Genomic DNA, 24,833 nt, shown 5'->3' with positions numbered 1-24,833 from the left:
CTGCAAAAGAAATGTACTGAGGTCAGATGAACCTGTGAAGAGTGTAGAGCTGATTTAAAGCCCTGTAAACCTGTTTTTGTTGTGAATTCTGGCCTTTCTCTTTTATGACACTGCTGTAAAGTCATTACTGTGAAAGACCCCAAAGAGCTCCGAGACCACTGTTGCTAAATTTGACAAGAAAGGCGCTCCAGCGAGGACGAGCTACCGTGAAATCACAAGCTAACGCGCTCTGAGCAAGACTGAAAAATAAGTTTCAGAACATTTTGGATTTAGGTCAGGATGGGAGAATCAGTCAAAGAAATGTCACATAAGATGCAACGCAAGAATACTTGTCAAGGCCTCGCATGTAGCTAAGTGTGTTGTAGTTGTTGGATTGTCACACATTTCTGTACACAGTGTAACAGATTGCCTTAGGAAGTGTTTCATTCCAAGTGGGTGTGTGTGTGTTTCCACTCACACTGCAGCTTATTTGCACTGCAGCTTCCCATCGTGGTGACAACATGTTTGTTTCAAAGTAACACTTGGAGTTGACAAGATTTTAGAACATTTGCTTTTGGATGTCATTCTTCAGTAGATGCTGGTGGGAAACCATAAATGCAGTACGACTGACTGAGTGACTTTTGTTTGTTTGTTTGTTTTTTCAAACATTGCACTGACATATGTGCAATGTCACCCCCATTTCACCACATGCACTGCACAAGTATTTGTCTTCAAGACCAGTCTACATCCTTTTGACCATATTTGGAGTGCTTTACAGGGGATAGCATTACCTACTCAGGGGACAGAATACAATGTAGGACATTATTTGATGCTGGCAAGCCTGAACAAATATTTTCTCCTTGGCTGCACCTTACCTGTTTAATGCCAAGCCTTTAATAGCTCATCTATTAAGGAAGGACTTCAGCCACTCAGAGTCTGTTATGGCTCTGCATGGAGATGGGTGATAGGGTGGCTAACTTGTGCAGACATGCAACTGTCTGCCAAGTCCCACACTCTGTCTCACACTGCTGCCTCTCATCAGCATTTTCTTAGAAATTCTCCGTCTCGCAGTCTTTGACCAACATTGACTGCACTCTCATCCTCTCTGTACTTTCAGAATTGCACAGCACTTCATTAGGTCAAAAGTGTTGTTTACGTCTGTTCCCATTTGTCCTTTACATTTGTATGTGTGTGTGTGTGTGCGTGTGTGTGTGATTCCCAGCACACCTGCCATCACACACACAGTGAGTCCTTTATAACCCGAACCCACGCAATTCAACTGACAAATGCACCTCCAGACAAACACACATGCGCGCACACACACACACGCATGTATTCAACCAATCATGTAGACAGCTCAACTGAAAAGAGGAGCCAGGTGCAAAACAGAGTCATTTCCTTCTCTCTTTCCATCCTTTTCTCCTCTTTCTATTTTTGTCCCTTCAAAGAAATACAAAAGCTTAAATTTGATGTTATGAGACGTTTGTGGTGGAAAATTAATTTTAAATTGTTGGATGAGTGCAAACATGTCATCATATCAGTGCAGTTCATTCAGAGGAAGCATCATAGAGGAAGAAATGCTGCTTTTACCATATTCTTGTGGATTGTACAACATAAATACTCCACACAAGAAAGTACACATAGATTATGTCTACATTGTGTGCAGTTTTTGGGTTCCCTTAAAGAGGACAGTACAGTGACTTTGTTGGCTGATATCTTGCAACATAGCTGTTACTTTACTGGGAATAAGGAGGATTCACAGCTGAGTCATAAATTAAACTGTAACTTTTACTGTAGCTACTATCAGCTTCTTCTAGTCTCATGCAGGTGAGGCTTACTTAATAACCTGCTTGACAGAGGAAGCCATAATCATGTGAACCTTGACTGTCCATAGGTCAGGTTAAATATCACATTATAGCTGGACCTTAGTCCTGTACACTTCACGTGTGCATGTGTGTGTGTGTGAGTTGTGTTTTCTCATCAGTTTCTTTGCATCTCTGTTCAAAGCCTCTCCAAGATGAGGCTGCGGTTTGTGGTGATATTTGAAGTCTGAAAGCATGCCAGCTGCTTGTGGCATTGACGTTAGTCAAACAGTCTTAACTGGCTTCCTGATTTCAGTATCACAAAAAATAAGTTGCTGTTATGGCATGTTCATCGTGGATACACCAGAGACAGGTTGGTCTTTCGAAGTGTCCAAGCACTTGAAGAGTAGCCCACTTAAGCAGCATTCACTCATGCAGACCACAACTCAGAAAAAGCCTTCCCACAATGAGCAAATCCATGTGAATCCAATTACACATTTCAGGAGGATTAGAAGATGTGATAACAAAGCATAATGTAATAAAGGGCTATAGGTCAATAACAATGACATTAAGTGGCTATTTATTCAATAAAGCTACGCAATGCTGAGGTCCGGCTGCTTTTAGAGGTGAATGACTAATTGTACTCTAGCTCGTCCTCTTCAGGCCTCCCTCTCTCTCTCTCTCTCTCTCTCGCTCGCTCGCTTTCCAAGATCCAGGCACAGTCATCATGTCGGGCTTCCCGGTTAACACCTTGCTGCCAAATGAGACGCAGACAAATTTGTAAAAAAAAAAAAAAAAAGAAAACAAAGAAACGACTAAAGACTATGACTTCAAAATAAAAGCACTAATGTTCAGAGTATGAAATTGATAGTCAGCCAAGTTCAGATTCCTAAAATAATTTAGGTAAATAGATTACGCTCTGGCTAAATAAAGATTTGACCCGTGGAACACACATTCAGGTCTAGGGAAAATAAATAAATAACTATTTTAAAAATGCCAAGTACATTATATAAAATCAGTATGTAATCTCAGACAAATATTTTGTGTTTGGTCTATCTTGTTTAATTAAAAAAATGAGAGAAAAGTCATAAATAAATAAGGAATAATTGTGGGTGTTTTAAGGTTGGGGGTTTTATTGTGAAAATCTAAACTGAAAGTTCCTTCATTAAAGTGAAGTGACAGCTGCCGGCGCGGACACTTTCTCCGGGTACAGGCTCCGTGCACGTTGGCGTGAGGTATCGCTTCCACCGGGCTACTTTTTTTAATCTCTAGCTTTCTTTAAAGAGAGAAAGAAATCTGTATATCAAGGACGCCCGCCGGAAAAAAAAAAAAACAACAAAAAAAATCAGACTACGAACATTTCTTTCTCCTTCTGTTGAACCTTTTCGCTTTAATTTGATTGGGTGAATTTGTCCATCCCGGCCGGTGTGGAACTACTCTTTCCCATTTTTTACTGGGTTCACTGGAGCAGTGGGTGGAAGTGTTAACTGGAGGCTTTGAACATCACAAAGTGAGGAGACCTGAAACCTCGAGAGCTGACAGCAGAGTTGTTCAAGGTAAGCCCACGCGCGCGAGAAAAAGCACTGATGCTGCCGCTTTATTGCTCTGGAAGCCTGAGCTGATGTTTACTGGAAAATAAATTGAATGAACACGCATTTTAGTGTTCCTGATAATCATTTTTACCACCATATCTAATCTTTTTGGCTTGGAAATAAAATGTAAACTAAAATAACCTTATGGCATCTTAAAGATATAGTTTTATAATTATATTATACGTCCTATAATAACTGTTTCAATAAAAAAAATACTAAAAGTTCACTCATTACGTACTCTGTAAGATAATAGTGAAGTGCCCCATATGTTGTTATGGATCTGTTATTGTAGGCCTGTTTAACAGTGGTCGGCCCATTGTTAATGTTTTATTTTGCCTCATTTCACATAAATTTTTATTTTATTGTTCATGTGCGTGCTTGAGCCATGAATGCATCCGTCCATTGTTTACAGTAACAGGGCTGTGGCAGGGCTCCCACGTCTCTCAGCCTGTACCTGTACAAAGAGGTGACGCTTGGGTTCATGCTGCTGCAGGGAGGCAGCCATCAAAGGCAGGGAGCTTTGAGCGCACAGCTCTAACTTGCAATTCTTACAGCTGTAGCATGCGGTTTCCTGCCAGTGATGAGATGCACAATCAAAAGACTTCACTCACGTAAAAAAAACAAGGACAAAAAAAAAGGTGTGAACAACAGAAGATGGGCAATACTCCAAATTATACACATCCAGATCTGAGAAGCACTGGAAACCGAAAGTGATCAAATAAAAAATGAGAAGGGTTTTTTTTTTTTTTTTTCCAAGCCATTCATCTCTAGAAATGCAAATATTGCAGTGGATGCATGACTCATTGCAGAAAGCCCTTTGCCTTTGTGCTGACTTCATTTTTTTATAATGAGGAAAAGAAAGCCCTTGATGGTGAACTGAACCCCGTGACCAGCACCTAAGGCCACACTGGGGGGGATTTAGGCTTAATAATATGCAGTCTTTTGTCTGTACCTGAGTTGGTGTGCATGTGTGTGTTGTTTTATTGATTTATTCGTGTCCCCGAAGGAAATATGTGTGGCATTCCACCTGCTCCTCCAATTTCCTCACCGACTATGTCAAGATACAGATAAAGGAGCCATGCAAACACATGCACAGACGTGCATCCTGCATCGCTGTGGTGCTGTAGGAAGGTATGCAGGTCCTAAAGCAAACGTACCCTCAGGACCTTTCCCCATGAGCCGTATTCCACTTAACCTTGAAACATTTTTCTGCATTCCTGCTTTGATTCGGCTTTCCTGGGATTTAGTTGAGTGTTTGTTGCATGTGGTGAGATGAAAAAAAGTTATTGCATATACTTCCACTGAGTGCTTTAAATCTCACTTTGAGACACATTCTCAGTAGCTGCTCCGTGTTCGTGCTGTAAATCAACACAACAGCTGCAGCGTTAGCAGGCCGGTTACTTCATGTAATGTGGTTCAGAAAAACAAACCCATCTTATCTTTTAGGAAGCAGCCGATCAACATTGTAACAGCGCAGTCTTCTCTCAGTTTCAGGCAGTGTTAGAAAAGACTACCATTTCTCATTAGTGAGCCTTTATGTAGTTTTTGTACCTTAAAAACATGAATTTGATTCTGCCTTTCTTCTTGATGGAAGACAATCTAGAATGAGCCCAATCAATCCACACATATATATATATTTTACTCCTTGCAGAGAACTAAAGATTCTAATGTTTCAATGACAAAATTCTAATTTTAAAGTAGTTAGTAAGCGTACGCTGTCAGTGTGGGTGTGTGCAGTTCTTTTAACCACCAGCTTAACCAGCCTCCAACTCAGCCAGTGGTCTTTGACCCTCATTCATGCTCGCTGTCACTTCAGCTCTAAAGCCTGACAACAAAGAGCAGCTTTTGTTCCCTGGCCTGCTCTTCTTCCATGCACATTCTTTGCTGCTTCAGTGTGCTGCTGGTAGAGTGGGGCGAATATAGACCGAAAACTGGCACAGGAAAGAAACCCAAACTACTTTAAAAGCAAGTGCAAAATAAACATGTCAACTGTGCTGTTAACTGAGTTTAAAATGTGACACGAAAGCTGCAATTCATTCCAGAAAGGGAGAAAAAGTACTGGTGAAACTGCCTGGAGTTTTTTTTTTTTTTTACATATTCAGCAGCACAGAAGAGCTGAGATGAAAAGATGTGTAAGAAAATGTGACATTCAGGTACTTTAAAGAATGACAGGAAGTGGTATTTCAAAGGTACTTTACTGTACTGAAAACAGGTCATGCATGTCAAAGGGTTTAATAGGAGGCGTATTAAAATTCAAATCAAGCGAGACATTTGTTATTTGTGAGAAACATTCATGAAAGAATAAAGTAAGAATTAAGAAAAAAATCACAAAAATGTGAAGAATGGCCCTTTAATGTTACACCTGAGCCGTACAAGATGTGTATATGAAATAAAGATTTACTTTTGAAGGGAAATACCAATTTCAGCATGCTAGCATGCTTACAGTAACAGTTTTGTCTACTGTCTTTAAAGCCTCAGCTTTTCATGTTAAACCAAGCCAATTAAAATTTGAATCCATCCGAGGATAAATCTGTCATTTATACCAGGATACCTTTGGTACTTATTGCTCAGCTATGGCAATAGTAAATGATGTGTGCTCTAGATATAGCCCATATATTTCTTTTAATGTAAAAGGCTCCACACTTCTCTCATTTTTTCATTAGGGAGGTTTGTGGAGTTACAGTGGATTTACACTTCTGTGGTGGTTAAACACAAACCCTTCTGAAAGCCTGTGCCATAACATGACGTGCACCTGCCTAGAAAGGTAACTGCACGTCGCCGGCAACACAGTCCGCACAGGTGTTAAGTGCTGGCCACAGCAGCGGCCACTTACATCATAGACTCTGTGTAGCAGAAGCACAATTCAGGCATCAAGTAGGTCAAATCCAACCACAGCAGGTTTTTGGGCCCTAGCTTGGTAAACTGTTACCACACACACATGTTACCACACACACACACACACACACACACACACACACACATCAACTACAGCTTTACTAATTTTTTAAGATCCAGCTAAGCTTCGCTCTGTGTTGTAATGACCTACATGAAACAAATGCAAACCAATGGAGGTTTGTTTAAACAGATGCGGGTTCGAGGTGCACATCCATGAGGTGAACTCCCACCTTTGTGTTAATCTTTAAAGTTGCTGTTTGATTAATGAGAAGATGGAGGAACACCAAATCCAGCAGGCATGATGATGAAAATGTTGTGGCAAAGTGTATTTAACTGTGGACTGTACACTGGCAAATATTAAAATGACACAAAGACACTTCAACTGCTCTGTCTGTTACCGTCCTCTGCTGTCTGTGTCACACATTGTTTTGGCTGTTGTCACATTGTGTGAGAACTAGTGAAGATGATTCATATAGGCAACTGAGTCAGACCCCCCATATGATGCAGGGCTAGGGCAGACATTTTTACTGGAAGACACAATAAAGCAGAGAGGGGAATCACAAGGGTTGGGGTGCATGTCTCAGGTGTGGGCAGCTGCAGTGGCTGCATGAATTTACACAGACACTGAAAAGGCTCTGTTATCATATCATCTTTACAGGTGTGGGAATGGAGGGAATTTAGTTTTGGAATGAGTAGGGTCGACTGAAATGTGAGAAATTCAGAGACTCATACAGCACGTGCGCTCCATTCTACATCTTACTAACACACTTCCACTTATGCCAATCTGGTCAGTGCCTCTCTTTCACACGCACACTCACACACAAGCGCAGGAAGTGAAAGAAAAGGGGAAATTCTTGTGCTGAATTGATGCCTGGCCAGTGTATGGGAACAATAGTGTGAGAGCACAGAAAGAAAGTCTGTATGACAAGCTGCAATATTGATTAAGACATATATGACACAGTAGTTTAAATTAATAGCATTATTGCAAACTTTGCAGACATACGCACAAATTCTTTCGCACCTTGACTAAGCTTCCACTGTGTGTTTGCACTTGTAACTTTGGGTGTGGTGACAACATTTATTTTTAGCTTGTGTTTGTAGATATACTGTCTACAGTCAGAGAACCGTAGTGAGCGGAGCTTGGCTGATGCTGCTATGAGCCACAGCACAGCTTAATGGTGTGTATGAATTCATAACTGCTGTGAGTGACATAACTTCACCCCCAAACACTCTAAATACAACCAGTTGTATCAAATATATGTAGTGATTACAGACTCTGTTATAAAGGATGGAGCCAAAATGACAGAACCAGCTGGATTGTGAACAAACATTTTAAGATCGGCATTTCCACCTTCATGATATTGATCTTTATTTATTTTGGTACCACATCCTGACCTTATTTAATGAGAGTTTAGAGCTGGGGAGTTTGCAAAATGTACTTACATGAGAAATGGAAGAGCTGACAATGCACCCCCGCCCTTGTTTATTCACAACTTCAGCTTTTATATCAGGTCCTGAAACTCATAATCAAAAATTGGGGGGAAGTCCTCTCATAAAAGGGGAATTTATACACTTTGGGGGTGGTTTAGTCAGCTTTTTTTTTAGGGTGGACAATTACACACAATAGCTTGGACAAGCCAACTAGTAACCCACAGGTTGCTGGTTTGAATCCCTGGCATCTGAGATTACTAATTTTGCAGATCATCCCTGAGAAACATTTAAAACATAAAATTATTTCAGTCCATATGCAGCATCCACTGCAGGGTTTATGCAGGTGGACAAACAGCAGTCAGTGCAGAAATGAATGAATGAACATTTATTTTTTTAGATGAGTAACACAGAACAGACTCTTTCTAAACCCAAAAATAAACGCTGACCTCGGTGACCTTAAAGTAGCACAGCAAAAAATAAATAAATAAATTGTCAAAGTTAATATCCACTCAATGTAAATGCCATACTGAAGACCTTTACTCTTGTAAGGCTGTTTGATCAATGCAGTATATCTGATCAATATATCTGAAACATGGGAGTCTCTGGGGATTGGCTGGCTTTTTGAGCCAGACTAAATTAGGATTCATGGAAGTGTAATTTTTGGCAGTTTGATTGAAGAAGCCCAAACTGGAGTGTGGGTATAAAGGTCATACTGTATGTAGGATTTTAGTGACTATATTCATGTTTTTATAAGCTTAGAATGAGTCAGAGGGAGTGACTCCTATTCCAGAGAGTACTTTCTACACTAGCCCAGGAGTGACAAACCAAACAGTGACTTCAGAGAAGGCCTTTCATGTCTGAAATGCTGCCCCCTGTGGTAAGATAATAGGGGTGCTGCATCCTGTCAGACTAAAACTGGTTTTGGCCTTGTTGACTGATACCATATTTTTTATGTACAAGGTTCCACATTAGTCACATTTTCCCATTAAGGAGGTGTGTAGAGTTGTGTAGGCTAAGGTACAAACCCAGCTGGTTTCTGCATGGCCTAGCACGGTAAAAGGCCACCACTCATGCACATGCATCAATTATCACTGTAGACCAGCGTGACTGTTTTTTAATATTCATCCAAGCTTTAGTCTCTGTTGTAATAACATACATGAAACAAATGTAACCAGTGGAGTTTTTTTTTTTTACACAGATTTCTTTCTCACGAGGACATACTCATAACAGCAATTATCTGTGTTTAAGCTGACTTAACATACACTCCCTGGACACTTTGTTCGTTACACCTTAGTAGTAAAAGGTTGGGCCTGCTTCTGGACCTGTTTTTGCCTTTAGAGCTGGCTGAATAGATTCAACAAGATGCTGGAAACATTCCTTGCAGATTTTGGTTCATATACATAACGCGGTTACTGCAGACTTGTCAGCTGCACATTCATGATGCAAATCTCCTATTTCACCACATCGTGCACCTGTTCTGCTGGTTTACAATCGAGTGACTTTGGAGGCCATTTGAGTACCATAATATTACTGTTATGTTCAAGAAACCAGTTAAAGGTGAGACTTGAGCTTTGTGACACAATGCACTGTCTTGCTGAAAGCAGCCAATAGAAGATGGCTGTATTGTAAAGGGACACTTGGGTAGGCTGTGCCATTTAAGTAATGCTCATATGGAACTAAGAGGCCCAAAGTGTACCAAGAAAAGACCCCTCACTACCACCAGCCTGACTTGTTGATACGAGGCAGGAACAATTCGTGCTTTCTGTTGTTTCTGCTCCAGCAATGGTCTCCCACTGCTGGAGCCCTTCCGCTTCCAGGTTCAACATGTTCAGAGAGGCTCTTCTGTTTACTTTGGTTATAATGAGTGGTTATTGGAGTAATTATTGCCTTCCTGTCAACTCAAAGCAATAGAGCCATTCTCCTCTGATCTCTGGTATCAAAAAGGCATCTTCACAACAAGGTGGTAAGGTGGTGTAACAGTTCTGAAACAGATGCTAGAAAGGTAACTGCACAGTCCGCATGCACAGATCATCATGCACCACTTTATAAAATATTTTTTACCCTGTGTCAGTTCAGTTAATTAGCTCTTTAATTTGCTTTGCCCTGCTATCTTACCATGTCAATATTTTTTTCTGGCTTGAACATGAACTTGCACACTGAAACTGTCACCATTTCAAATTGTGTGCAGCTCTAACTCACACCCAGTTACAGAACCGCAGCACTACTCTACACCTTCCTGCAAGATCTGTAAGTTACTTATTAGTTTCTTAAGCACACACTTGAAGTCTCACTTTTTCATTTTGTCATTTTGAAATATGATTAAAGGAAATGCCCAAACCACATTTTTGTTGTACAAAATACAAAGCTTTCAGTTTCACGTTTGTGTGAGGTAGCTGAAGTGAAAAGTAGACTGTAGGATATTTTTGAAATTGTCCATTTGACTTAATTACTTCGGTTTTTGCCAGCTTACAGTGAAGTAACAACCACAGGATTGCATCACAAATAGTGTCACAGTTGAGACAGTGGAGCGGTTTCAAGTGGTATCTTTACAGGAAAGCCATCAGTTGGAACTTCCAAGTAAGACCTGTAAAGAGCAGGTGGGTGGGGCTTCTGTACTGACTGAGATGACCATTAAAGGTACAGTCGGTAACTTTTTGAGGTTATTTGATAGAAAAAAAGGATAGTGTATTCATAAATATCAGAGTTCTTGCCAGCGGTTGATGCGTCACGCTGAGGTCATCTTGTGCCAGGCTGAGAATTTCACCGGTTCAACATTGGAACTGTTCCATCACTGCAACTAGCAAACACTTCCCACAGATAGGGAAAAATTTACACACTGTAACTTTAAGGATATCTGCTCTCAATTATTGCCACAGACAATAGTAGGATTCAAATACTGTCTAAATGGATCATTTAGAGCGGTCTGAAGCCTGAGCTCTTAGCTTGAAGAGTTTACTTGGACATGTGTTGACCTCATTATTACCCCATCCACAGATAGACTGGGGGGGTTGGTCACATTGTTCTCTTTGTCGGTTAACAGGATAACTCAGAAAATTATGGATTTTGCTAAAAATTTCTGGAGTTGTTGTCGGTGGTACAAGGAATAAACGATTGCATGTGGCAGTGATCCGGATCATGATCCAGATCCAGGATTTTGTAAAAGGATTCTTTAGCTTTGTGAGATGGGGACAAGCTTGACATCTGAAAGGGAAATTAATTTGATTTAATTTAAATGGCACCACTTTAGAACAGCAATACAGTATTAGACAGAGAACTCTAACCATCAGACATCCACTGTGAGTTTGTGGCAACAGTGAGGATGAAGAACTGTCTTCTAAAAGGAAGAGACCTCCAGCAGAACCAGGCCCTGGGGGGGGGGGGGGGGGGGGGGGGGGGGGGGCAGCCATTGACCAATTTGGGTGTGAGGAGAAGCAGAAAAGGAAAAAAGGAAGCTATAGAGACCATAAACATCAAACAGAACAGTGTGTGTGTGTGCGTGCGTGTGTGTTTTTGTTTGTTTATTGATCTGTATCTATGCATTGCTGTGTTGGTTGTGTAAGACATAAGCTCTTTCTCAAATGTTAGGTGTGAGTGTCCTGTGTGGTTATAAATAGCCAGCTGAGCTCCTCGGGATGTGCAGTTTGATATTTCCTTGTCTTTTTTTCCTGTCTGTCTGTCTGCGGTTCAGCAGCCTCTCGTCTGCCTTCTGATTTCTTGTGAAGTGCAACTCTGCATTTCTTTCCAGACGTACTTACTGTCACGCAAACTGTACAGTAACCCCACACTACGTGGTCACAGATGTAGTGTTTGTCAGAGTTTAATTTCCACATTGTGAGCTTGGATGAACAAGTCATGAAGTAACAAGGGAACCTTTTGAAAGTCTGGGTGATGAAACCAAACTGGGATGAGTTTGCGTCTTTGGTTGAAATTGAAAATGACAAAAAATGAAGTGTGGTTATTTGAGACACGTCTTTCTGGTTAACACTCATGTGATTCTTTGTCTAATGTGATGCAAAGTGGTGCTTTTTTAAGGAAACTCCAAGTTGTAAGCTTTTCTACTTTAAACACTGGACATGGAAACAGTCAGTATAAGCCTGAGTATTTCTAACTTTGGAGGAAAATCAGCTCGCTGCAGGGTCATGAAAAGAGTGAATTGCTGATGCATGTGAATGTGTGCTCATTCCCGCTAAGAGGAAGACTGTTTTCATTGATAAGAGATTAGAAAGGTCGCTGTGTGTATTTTGAGGCTGAACTCATTTGTATTCACTGATATGAGAGCACAGATAATAAACCAGGTGTCTGAATAAGAATGGTATCACTAAAAAAAATATTTCATTACATCAAACTGGGGACTTTTTGTTTAATTTTGAATGTAGGCCTGCACATAGAATTTAATAGATGTGCTTGTTTAATTTCCTTTAAATTTGCCATGTATGGTTAAAACTGGCTGCAAATGCACACTGTGCTCTTTCATTTAAACAGACACTTTATTAGCAGCTGATTTTCATGCTGGGGTTTCACATTGCTGTTCTCCTCTCGTAAGCATATTATGTATTTGTTCCTCTTTTATAGCTGTGTTTCACTTTTTGTATTTCTGCAGGTGTTAGCAGCAGAGTCCTGGCTGATGGATAATCTGAAGCTTACGCTCTTCTTAATCATCCTCTCCACTGGTAAGATCGCCACACTGGAGCCACACTTTGTCTTTGTGGTAGTTTGTGACTTGATTCATGCTGCTTTCTACATTATATTTTATGTTGCTGTGTTTACAGATTCAAGAAGTGGTATTAAAATAACCGCAGAAACCTGCAATATAAGTTTTTTTAATAGCATTTGCTGACTTTTTCTTTTTTGTAACCTCTGTGGGCATCAGGCAGCTAGAGTGGCTCATAAACTAAGGAAACGATTTGCTGACACATGCGAGTTAAAGTTTCTACTTTACTTGGACTTTTAATATATAAATGCTGTCATCTTTGGTAAATATCATAAAGCAAGGCAGGTTATATGGGCTCCAGTAAGGATCAGTGCCATGCTGAGCTCATGAACTGATCAATCACATCTTCTAGTTCAAAGCTTGTAATTTTCACCTCTGACCTGTGACCCTGGCAGACACACATTCATTTACAAGTCAGATTTTTGCACCTAAACCCGAAGGTCTGCTCAAAGTAGTGACTGAACCCACAATTTTAGCATCCAATGCAGAGCGATGGTAGGAAGCATTGTGTTTCTGAATGCATTAGTGCAGCACTCATAGTCACGTGACCAATGCAAAACACTGGAGGGCAAAAATACAACATGCTGGGAAACACTGGGCACCATAGACTTCAAACCACAAATATTTAGAAACAAGGTTCAGGACAGTAAGAGGTATTTTTGAACTGGATGGGTCACTAATGCATTTGGAAGGTTGAGAAATTCTTCATAGGCAAAACAAATGTGGGCACCAATTAGCTAATGTTAGCTAGCTATCTAATCCATCAGTTAGTTTCGGGGTCACTGGAAGTTCCATCACAGGTTTAAATTTGCTTAAAACTGGATGTTGACTGTCTCAGTTGCTCTTTTAATAAAAAGGGATTGGCGAAATTTGGCTACCAAGCTTATAGAAAAAAGTTTGGAGAAGTGTGTTCACACACAATGCAATACCCCACAATTTTCTAGCAGCTGTAAACAAACTGAGTGACCCGTCAGCGCAGCTTGTTTAAAACCGATTCAGCATTTTGGCTCAGCATCCCTGTCAAAGGCAGAAGAGGAAATCCTGCTTTTGACCGTCAGGTGGGGGCTTCAGAAAATGGTGTGATCTCACATCAAAACTGAATTACACACGGTAACATAAATGTACTCCACGTGCCCAGAAACACAAATTAAATTTTGGCAGCCACAACTCCCAGACAGTAGTCCCCACTCATTAAATCTCTCAGTAGGATTCCTAAAACATCACAGTGAGGAAACCTGTTTAAAAATGGGATGGAGGTAAAATGATGATAATGTTTCCTACTAAATCCAACAAAATCTAGATGTCAGATTAGCTTGGCCGGTTGGCCAGTTATAAAACTTCTCTTGCACACCCCTGATGATATGAACACATCCTCCTGATTCATTAGATTAGAACTCACTTAATGGGAGCTTAAGTCACGTTACTCAGGCATTTAAAACTGGCTGTAGTTTTCTGAGCACCACCATTATTTGGGTTCATCACAGTATTTGCAGATATGGTTGAAAAAAAAACTTGACACGACAATTAAAAAAAAAGTCAGAACAAGTTGAAATCACTTTTTCTGTCTTGAAGATTTATTATTTTCTGTGTGTAAACCTGTGAAATATGTTGATGAGGTTTTTAAACTGTGTGCTGTATTTTAACAGTTTCAAGTAACAATGACCTGGACTGGAATTTTTGTGGTACATGGCGCCATGGCAGGGACCCCCTGAACCTGAACCTCAACATCTCTACAGGCTGTAAAGGGATCGACATTTCAGCCAATGAGAACGTTCTGTCTGTTACCGGGCGGATCACAGCACAGTGTGAGCGGTCTGAGGTGATTTCCCTCAACCAGCTTGGACTGAGTTCAGGGGGGGACATCGACTTCTGTCTGTACTGGGAGCCACTGCTGGACCAGTTGAAGCTGACTGTAAGTGATAATGAGGCTTGAATTAAACGAGGCTTCTGAATGTGAATCTGTTTTTGATCTGATGTTGTTTTGGTTTTTTACATTGTTTGACACATCATTTAGCTTATTAACATCAAACTAAAGGAGAACACAATTATATTGATTTAATTTTTAAAAGCTGGCGTGAGTCTGTAAAATGAAAGGTGTGAAAACAAAACTAACAAACCATGAACATGAAATGTGTAAAAATCATATAACAAAACTTCAAATATGGTGTTGTGTATACTGTATGCGCTAAATTGTTGGAAGATTCTGAGAATTACATTTTTTATTTTTTCCTGTTGTGATGCACAGCTTGGAGGACAGACCCTTGCTCTGTGCTGGCCTTCAAGCCTGCAGGATTCCTGCTGTACTGACCTGACCGATGGCCCAAAAACAAAAATAACGACCTACGGCATCTTCAATACCAGGATCAAAACTGATCACATCACCAACGACACACTGATGGCCTACAACTTTAACGGAGGCGCCATCAGCTACAGTAAGGAAGAACATGCCTAAATTGAATCTATTTATAAAGAAATAAAAATTGATGCTCTGCACTATTGTTTGCTCCAATAAGCCAGTGTTTCCATTAACATGTAGTTTAGTTGAACCAAGAGAGGGTTTAACATGTCAGATTTCTGCTGATCATCAGTTTCAAGTACAGCATGTCAGGATCAGAACTTTCTCTTCTTTTCTTTTTCTGCAGGTGAATTATGTGAACAAGCAAACCGGGAATCTGAAGACAACAAGTAATTTCCTCTCCCTGATTCTCAAATGCACCAACTTACTGTAGACATATCATGACAGGCTGTTTTTGACTGCATCCTTCCTGCAGTGCACAAACTTTGACCACAAACTGGAAGCAAAGATATAAAGTGTGTTAGCATGGGAGCTGAAAAGAATCAGATTGATTAAATGAAACGGGAATCATGGCTGTCTGTCTGTGTCCAGGTGTGCTGAGCCGCCGTACGCTCACAGATCTGAGGCGGAGCTAAAGGAAGATTTCAGAGGCCGCAGCATCACATCACCTGTAAGACAAATATGCACATTAAAAACTAAATTACAGGGAATTTCTTCAGTTTCAGTGCTAGAAGGCTTTGATGCTCATGTTTAAAGAGCAGATTTCCTTTATGACAGCATGCCAATTGCTGGATTATTACTATTACTATTCTGAACTTGCTCATCATAATTTTAACACAGAAAAGTGAAAATGAAACTAAATTAAATTGAAAAATGAATACAACTAAGAGACAGTTCAAATACATAATCATTCAATCACTGTAATTAACTTCTGTCATCCTCTATGCTGCAAAAGAATATTTTAATAGTTTAAAAGCGACACTTAAGCTTGGAGCGTGTAGAAAAATCACATTTCAGGGTTTGGACAGGCTTTAGGTTTGAAGTACAGAATAAAGGCAGTCTCACCTTTGTGCTGTGATAAAACACAGGAAACTGAAATCCACCTCTTCTGCAGAGTAATATCACATAAATCTAATTATTAGGGCTTTGTAGGTTTCAGCTGCATCACACATCAGCAGAAGTGAGATTTCACTTTCAGTCACATGACTGGGTGAAATTTGAGGAGCATGAATCTAACCCAGCAGTGATGTGACAAAGGGTCCGTTCATAAAACAAAAATAATGTGAATGCTTTTAGTCCTGAATTGATAATTAAACTTTAGCACCAATGCTGCTTCACATCTCAGACTGTGTGCGCTTCCATTTTTAATCCACACTGACTTTATAGCACATTTCTGAATAACGCAGAGAGTCTTCATTCCAGCTGAGGGGAGTTAGTTCAGAAAACAGGTGAGATGATTATAGCAGCAGTTTACTGACAATTAGAGGATGGATGTTGCAGGCTGATTTTCTTTCTGCAAACAACTCTAAAATAGAGGCATTTGTGTGAGCAGTAACCCACAATCTGCAAGCAGATCTACTAATTACAGCTGTGGGGGTTGGGATCTACACTCACAAGCAGAGCTGCAGGGTGACACAGGTTTGTCTACAGTGTCACAGTCCTTCATGTGCATATGTTCTCTTTTCAAGGCCATCGAGGGTAGATCTTTCAAGTCCAGCATCACCATCCATCTCCCTCCTGCGTTAAAACAAGCTGCAAAAAAGGCTAACAAAGTCGCCTGCACTTTCTTCAAGAACAACTCCCTGCTCCAGGTGAGGCCGTTTGTCTTCAGTCAGTACAGGCACATATGAAAAGATGTCAGAGCTCATTCACCTGCATTGTTTGCAATGTTGCAAAGCTTCAAGTCTGCAAGAATGAACTGTTTGTGCTCAAGTTTTTTGCTGTTCTGTGTGCAAAAAATTAGTTTTTATGAGAGGAAGGTCAAGATGTGTGTGTTTGTTTCAGGAGGGTCACAAAGATGCCAAGCCTATCAGTGATGTGGTGGAAATCACAGTGGAGAATGAAATCATCAAAGATCTGTCTGAGCCCATTACGATTGACTTTTATCATGAAGTCGTGTCTGTGAGTTTGTGCATTTTCTGGCCTTTTATCTGTATCAGCACGATGCCTGCTCACTTCACTGTCCACAGCTACTTTCTCACATTTACACTTACTGCACCAAAGTGGTAACTGTAGCTAATTTACTGTACTGCACTACAGATGACAATAAACTCAGATGCTGTCAAATGTGGCTCAGGTGCAGCTGCTGTTAAAACAAAAACCAGGATGCTTCTTGGTTCCATGACGTCTGTTTGTCCTCAGCGGTGCACACAGAGAAACCACTTGCAGGTTTCTTTTCTAACCTTATGTCTAACAAAAACAGTCTGCGCACGTTATGCAATCCGTTGCTTCTGTGCAGCGCAGACAGCGCCGAGCAAAACCACCGTTTAGTGTCTGTATTTTTACTAAGCTGTGACCTGAATAATCTTTAGCATCATGGTGGTGCACAGCAAACCACATTACACACGTGGCACATAGGAAATAAATATGCTAAATCAAAGGAGCTGAAACTTTTATTTAAATAAATATGTGCAGTATCTTAATGGGAGGTGTTTGCAGCTCTAATCGTTCTTTTTCTTTTTTTTTCAGGAAAGGCATTCAAGGAGATGTGTTTCCTGGGACACCAGAAAAGGTTGGGCCCCTTTAGAGGCCAAGATTACATGCTACTTTAACTGCATATTTATCTGTATTTCCCTTTTCGTGTACCATAATTTCCAGTCATGAGGATTAACTGATCCATATTTTCCTGCTGCAGATTCTCTGCAGGTGAACTGGTTGGATGATGGATGTGAGACGCAGCACAGAGGAGAAAGCCACACTGTGTGTCTGTGTAACCATCTGACTTACTTCACTGTGCTGGTGGTGAGACATGCAGCAGATACACTGCTTTTAATACAACAGACACAAACTAATAGTACTGAGATTAGTAATAATTTTTAAGATATACTCAGAAATGCAGTCTTTATAGTACTATGTCTTGGTATATGAAGGTTTTGCTGTGTTGCTCATTGCACCGTTTCCTTTGGCAGGACCTGAATCCTGCACCAGTGCGCCATCTAGCGGCCCTCACTGCCATTACATATCTGGGATGTGCTGTGTCTGTGATCAGCTGTGTTGCTCTTATAGTTTATCTCTGCAGGAAAAGGTACACGTGTGTTTAATCATGAATGTAATCTGTTAAAAAAAAAAAAAGAAGATAGGTATCTTTTTACAATTAGGTAACCTACTTACATCCTTTCCACTCTCCTTCAAGAAGGCGATCAAAGGAGCAGTCCCTGCCCATCCACTTGGGGTTAGCCGTGTCCCTCGCCTTCCTCAGTCTGATCTTTTTCTTTACTGGAATCATGGCCAACGTGGGAGGGGAGAGCGTGTGCACCTGGGTTGGGGCAGTGCTTCACTATGCCCTCCTCAGCTCATTCCTCTGGATGGGCATTGAAGTGTTGCACACTTTCTGGTTGGTCTACATGCTCTTCACCCCCCACCTGAAGCCCTACATATGGATTCTGGTCGGTTTCGGTGAGTTTGTGAAGTAATGGTCCTGAAAATGTACTTTATGGCACATCAGTGCACATGTGTGACTCTTAAATATTCTTTTCCAGTTCTTCCTGCGGTTCCTGTTGTCATCATGGCTGCAGTAGGTAATATTTATGGGATGATTGAGGTGACACCAAGTGATGACCCTTCTAATCCATATAAGATGTAAGCTTTTCCTTATCTGATCGCTTTTTTTTTTTTTTTTTTTTACAATGAATAAATAAAAGCATTTCAAGAGGATTGTGGGAATGTTTCATAGAAAACTGAATACATTTCTTTATTTGCCATTTTGGGAAATCATTTTCTTGCCTTCTGAGTGTGTTTGATTTTTTCAGGTGCTGGATGAAACTGAATGAGCATGAGGCCTGGCTGGCCTTCTGTTTAACCAACATCACCCTTCTGGCCCTCCTGGTGTCATCGGGCATTGTGATGCTCTTCCTGGTTTACAGACAGATCCGCACCAGGGAAGAATGGAAACAGAACCGTGTGGCTTTTCTCAGCATCTGGGGCCTCAGCTGCCTCTTTGGGACGACTTGGGGTCTGACCTTCCTCAAGGTTGAGCCCCTCTCTACTGTCATCCTCTTCCTCTCATGCATCCTCAACTCATTCCAAGGTCAGTGCTTGTGCTGTACACTTTGTCCAGCTAGGCAGTCACAGTAGATGACTGACAGGATCTCTCGCTCCACACATCCTCCTACAACTGTGCAAACACTCAGCTGGCTACCTGCCGTAGGCTCATTTGCAAACTTTCCTTTAGATATAAAGATATCCAGCAAAGTATGGCTTTAAAAAAACTGAGGCATGCAGTTGATTCTTTAAAATTTTTCACAAGTTTCCAGAGGTGTTGGACTGTGCAGATGCCCATACTTTGCATATAGCAGCCTAGACCTTAATTTGATGCAAATAAGTAGTGCTCAGCACTCAGCACCACATTGCACACAATGCAACATGTGTATTATATGTCTTCTTTTTGGACATGCAACATTACCTTTGTAAACATGAGGAGCTCATCTGTTTATAAATAAGATAATGTGTTTTTATTTATAAGAAAAAATGCCCTATAATAAACTGCATGTGGAATTACCGACTTAAACTATTTATAGTCAGCCTTTGGAGGCGGGTATTTTCATTGTTGGCTCAGACACACTGACTGTACATGTGGAGCCAGGCGCCTGTTGTATCAGTGAGGTTATGAGACAATGGCCATGATTAGTCGAGGCCTTCAGTTGCTGGTGCCTATCAGAAGGAAAGCTGTTTCCTCTCACATGCAGCACGCTCACTTTTGGTTCAGATACAAACAGGATTTATTAACCCCATTATTGCTGCATACTAATATTTCAGAAAGAGTTTTCTATGCCAGCCAGATAGCATGCAACGGCTTAGTGCTACATCTAAATGTACTGCTATCTGCATGGATAACCGCTCATTAGTGAGGTTTAAAAACTAAGAGAAGAAGAGATGGCAGAAACACATCAGTGTTGACAGTGTTTGTTCTCCAGTGGGCACTCTGCAAATTTGCTGTTGGGAGCACCCATGTTTGGAATGCCACAGATGACAATCAGCTGATCCGAGCAGAGTCAGGAACATAAATGAGTAATCCATGACATGTAACAATAAAACAACCTGCTTTGTCTCATTAAGGACTCATAAGCTACTCTTAACAAATGTTGGGGAAGTCTGTTTATGTTTCATGCATGTGAAAGGAAAAAAAAAAAAAATCAGCTGAATGATCTGATTTTAAAACACCAAATATCAGAACTGGTATCAGTCTTAAAAATCCTGCTGGGCTTAAATTAGACTTCAAATCAACTGTTTTTAGTTAAAAAATACATGCATAGGGAATGATGGGGATTCTAAATATCACATTATAGTTTGCATCAAAATATCATGTCACAATTAACCTCTGACCTCACATTTACATTTCACATCTGCCTTTCTTTCAAGTTGATCCCAAACTGTTACATTTTTTAAGAGAGACAGAATCCACATAAAAAAAATAACAAATAATTGACCTCAAAATGATGTCAAGTATATTAAAATGAGTTTCAACAGGGCAAATAACAAAAGCTGCAATTTGCACTTGTTTTTACGACAAACGTCTTAAAGAACATTTAAAAAGAACAAAGAAAATAAAATGAATATATATATTAAAAATATTATTCCCTTTTAAAAGTCAAAACTGCCCAGAGAGAATGCTTCATGCTGTAACAGCACTAACAGTAACACATTACATTATTGCATTACTGAAAAATGTGATTACAGTAATGTGATACATTGTAGCTATTGAAATAATATCAAAAACTTTCTAATAAAAATCTGTTACGTGACATCGAGAAAAAACCTGACTGCTGGTTCTGGTCTGTCCCTCACAGGCTTCTTCCTGATGCTGCGGTTCTGCATGCTGGACTGGATGCGGAAACAGGCCGGTGGCTCCAGTCTTGGCAGCAGCAGCACCGGATCTACCAGGCAACACATGCTGCAGGCTCAGGAGAAGAGCTAAGCGGACTGAGATGCTGCAGTCGGTCTGTCGCCACTGATGGAGAAGTTGGAGGCTCACTGTGATGGTGCAGCAGGTTCTCCATGTAGCCCACACTTCTTAACTCTGCTGATGTAATCTGGAAGTACCCACCACAGACCAGCTGGACTGGAAAACACAGATATTACCTCAGTGAATTTCCTGCTGTGGTCCTAATTTGGTGTAACTGTCAAAGTAATGATGGGTCAGCACTTGTTCCAAAGCACAATCTATCTGCAACAAATTAGTTACATTGTTGGATGTATGAACGAGTTCATGTTGTTTATTCACTCCATATTATTTATTCTTGAGCTTGTGTTTTACTTGGTTATTTAGTAATCATAACCAGAGTTTAAAAAAACTCTTTACTAATTATATTTGTTTTTTTAGTTATAGCTCCAGATGTTGCTCATTCTGATTTATAATTCATTTGGGTGGGGATTAGCTAAATATGAGATAATAAATCTTGTTAAAATATTTTCATCCAAATTGCATTAAGAAAAAGATTCTTCTAATTTAGGCCAGTGACAAAGAAATGACAGCATCACTCAGGAACTCCTCTTTCAGGCCTGGAGCCTGTTTGCAGAAAATCTAGACTGGCTCTAGTTATAGAAGGGAAAATATGTGAAATTAGAAATTAAGCTGGAAATAATCTTGAGTTATTTCTAACAGGGAAACTATGAGGAATGCAGACTACTGTGCTGAGATTTCTATTCTGTTGTATATAAAAAGAAAGCTATATAATATTAGTGAAGATCTTTTGAATGTTAGATAAGCTTTTTTATTTTTTTGTACTGTGCGCTCTTTTATAGCTGGTTCTTAAGTTGTTTAAAGTAGCACTTTAGATTATCAGTCATTTAAACATGTACTTGTTGAACCCCAGTGAGCTTTTATATTGTTTTGATATGCAGACATAAGATCTCATATACCATACACACTGCAAATTAATACCTGAATATTTTATGACTGCAGTCACTCCATTTTTTTCAACTTCAAACATAATTGGTGACTTCAAACATAATTCAAACATAATTGGTGTGTCTTTGTATTTAAAATGGGCCAAAACGCATGTATTTGGTTGGCAGGATGTGTTCCAGTATTAGACAGAAATGTAAAATTATGATGTATTTAATTTGAGTCAATCGTGTCCGGCAGAACACACATCTGTAAGCTCTGTAAACACACACGGTACCAGTCAAAGTTTGGACACACCTTCTCATTCAGTGGTTTTTCATTATTTAAGAATTGTCTGCATTAATACTAAAGTCATCCAAACTATGAAGCTGATTGAGAGAATGCTGAGAGTGCAAAGCTGTGATCAAAGCAAAAGGAGCCGAGTTTGAAGAATCTGACACATATTTTGGTTTGTTTAAGTTGACTACGTTTCCTTATGTGTTCCTTCAGTCTGGATGACTTCAGTATTAATTTACAATGTAGGAAAAAAATAAAAACATTGAATGAGAAGGTGTGTCCAAACTTTTGACTGGTGCTGTATGTAAACTGTGATGTTTGCACTTTTTTTTTTCTAAACTTAACATGTATATTACTATATTACTTATTGTGTATATTTAGGTTTTCTGGATGTTTATGGACTTTTAGTAAAAATCTTTTGGTTAAAAAAGAACTAACAGCTGTGTGTTTGTCTAAATGCGTGCCACGCTGTACAACAAGCACATTTGTGGCTTGCTGTTTTCCTGCTCCCTCCCTCTTATCTGCTTCCTCCCCAGGGTCTTTTTTTTTGTGGTCTAATTGTTTCTCTCTTGTTGCTTGTTTGCCATCGACAGTGTGCGACAGTGTGAACATATTTGGTGGAAGAAGTCAGCCGGATGGTTACAAGAAAAAGCTTAATGTCGTTCTCGATGTCTTACAAAAACTTACAAACCTTTCTCTGAGATTACCAAAAGAGAAATTCTATATTCATAAATACATTTCATGCTACAGTGTTTCACTATTTTTGTGGTGTTGTAATACTGTGAGTGCTCACTGCTCTGGTATTTTGGCATCTGCATGTGATACTTTTCTATGTCCTTGTAAACATGGTGTTATTCACAGGGCAGATTCTTTGTTCCAAAGTGGAACCGCTGTTAGCATTTAATGTCCTCGTAAGAATAAAACTAGAAATAGATGATACTATAACGTTATTATAATAATAGCTTTGTTTTATCTTGTTTAACAAACTGCTTCATTGCCTTTCACTAGATTTTTATCACCCAGGTACCTGTTCAAGGATTAAAGGATAAGAAAATGCCCAGGGCTCCATACCCAGGTGTACTCCATATAATTAGTGTCTACATAATTTGAATAGCTGGTTAAATTTGCATCACTGTAGGAGAACATTAATGAGAACCTTGTGAATCTTCACCTGTGGCCCTGGACTATGAGGGCCACTGAGACCAAATCAAATTCACTGAAGCTTAAATGGAGTTTTGAAGTTAAACTAACACATGGTGAGAATGTGCAAACTCCCCAGAAACCTCTTGATGTGAAGCAACTGGGCTAAAAAAAAATACTGTTGCATTACTAATTAACCTATGACTGGTTGTTTGCAGCTGCCTCTCAACTCTGACTTGCTGTGTGGTGAGTTGGTCATGCTTTTTGCTGTTTAGGAAGTGATGGCTTAAAGTTGGAAACTGGGATTATTCTGCAGTACACTTCTTTGCTCTTTATGCATTATGCATAAAAATATGCAGCTATGAATGTGTCCAGGAGTTTTGTGGGCGTGCCAACATGGTTCCATTTGTTTCATCCTCTCTGGCACCTCACGGACAAAATAATGACACATTCTGTTCAAGGACCCCTCTGCCCCATGCTTCTAGCAGGACCACTCTAATTACATGTCTGCTCATCACACACTGCCAGCCAGCGTCAAAGCACCAATATAATATGATCACACTCTTTGCAGCATTTGCAGACATCTCTTTTTTTGTGACCTGTGATGACTTTTTTTGTCTTTCACCCAAATATATTTTTTGCCTGAATGTAAACGCATTTGGTCCTTCGTTCATAGGCACAATTATATGTTGATTGTTATGGATAAAGTAAATTTCAGGGATGGCTGTATTAGGACAAAACTAAGTTGTAGTACTGTAGGCATATTGGAGATGTCTCAGTTTTTCCCACAGTGTCTCCAGATTGTTTCATATCTGTCACATATGCTCAGTATGAACCTGTTCTCATATGTGAAGAGAACGGTGCACTGATGGCAGACCTGTCAGCTCTTGTGTTCCCTGACAAAAGCCAATTGAGCTGAATGGTGCTAACCTGTGGTCAGAAATATCTACAAGAAGCCCGCTGGAGGTTATTTTTTAGCACTCTGCCAAAACTCATTCTGGTCCTCTTCGCACAGAGGAGCAGATATCAGTCCTGCTGCTGGGTTGATGCCCTTCCACAGACCTGCCCAGCTCTCCTTGTGTATTGGATGCCTCCTGATGTATCTCCTCTAAACTCTTGAGACTGTCCTGGAGAAGCTGGACTCTTTGCAACCTGAATGGGTCGCAGGTACTGCCTCATGCTATCAGTAGTGACAAGGATACTAGCAAAAAGCAAAACTAGAGAAAAAAGCAGTCAGAATGGATGAGGAGAGAGCAGTGGTTTGGGGCTCTTTCAAAACTTTTCATACACACACTGGTTTGGGGGCTACCTGAGAGCCTGGTGCATGACTTTTCTGTTTCCTTTAAATAAACTGAGTCATTTCTAACACAAATTGGCGCATGAAAACTCAAAAAGACTGCAGAAAATCAAATATCAAATGTTCAATATTTCCTGGATGAGGCCTCCCTCCCCCCTCCACTCCTAGCTTCAATGCTCAAACCAAACCTACAACGATAACGTGACATTCTCTCATTTTAGTTGATGCAACGCCTTCTATTCACCAACTAAAAGAAAAGCTCTGTGTGCGTGTGTGTGTGTGCGTGCGTGCGTGCGCACTTACATACGATGCGCCAGGAGCGCTGCACGGTCACGTGACGCCTCCTCCTGA

General features: G+C 40.3%; 1 protein-coding gene across 2 annotated transcripts; it reads left to right on the top strand.

The window, feature by feature from the left end:
• The first annotated feature begins 2,996 nt into the window (after window positions 1-2,996).
• Window positions 2,997-22,740, top strand: adgrg1 (adhesion G protein-coupled receptor G1). 2 transcript variants are annotated; one of them, XM_030724504.1, is made up of 15 exons: window positions 2,997-3,337; window positions 12,300-12,369; window positions 14,057-14,322; window positions 14,656-14,842; window positions 15,053-15,095; window positions 15,298-15,376; window positions 16,395-16,517; window positions 16,711-16,827; window positions 17,395-17,437; window positions 17,561-17,667; window positions 17,835-17,950; window positions 18,062-18,321; window positions 18,405-18,504; window positions 18,675-18,952; window positions 20,712-22,740. In XM_030724504.1, the coding sequence occupies exons 2-15, from the start codon at window positions 12,324-12,326 to the stop codon at window positions 20,837-20,839; spliced, it is 1,893 nt and encodes a 630-aa protein (XP_030580364.1). In that variant the 5' UTR covers window positions 2,997-3,337; window positions 12,300-12,323; the 3' UTR covers window positions 20,840-22,740. The 2 variants fall into 2 exon arrangements, with proteins under 2 accessions (XP_030580364.1, XP_030580356.1); XM_030724496.1 differs by having other exon boundaries at window positions 18,059-18,321.
• Window positions 22,741-24,833: the final 2,093 nt, after the last annotated feature.

The sequence above is a fragment of the Archocentrus centrarchus genome, chromosome 3, assembly GCF_007364275.1.
Source record: "Archocentrus centrarchus isolate MPI-CPG fArcCen1 chromosome 3, fArcCen1, whole genome shotgun sequence".
Taxonomy (NCBI): Eukaryota; Metazoa; Chordata; class Actinopteri; order Cichliformes; family Cichlidae; genus Archocentrus; species Archocentrus centrarchus.
This window is presented reverse-complemented; position numbering and strand designations above follow the sequence as displayed.

Excerpts from the sequence above, each read along its gene's own strand:
- adgrg1 (XM_030724496.1), top strand. The coding sequence starts at position 12,324 with ATGGATAATCTGAAGCTTACGCTCTTCTTAATCATCCTCTCCACTG. Across the intron at positions 14,323-14,655 it reads TGGACCAGTTGAAGCTGACT|CTTGGAGGACAGACCCTTGC; the intron begins GTAAGTGATAAT and ends TGTGATGCACAG. Across the intron at positions 18,505-18,674 it reads CCTTCTAATCCATATAAGAT|GTGCTGGATGAAACTGAATG; the intron begins GTAAGCTTTTCC and ends TGATTTTTTCAG.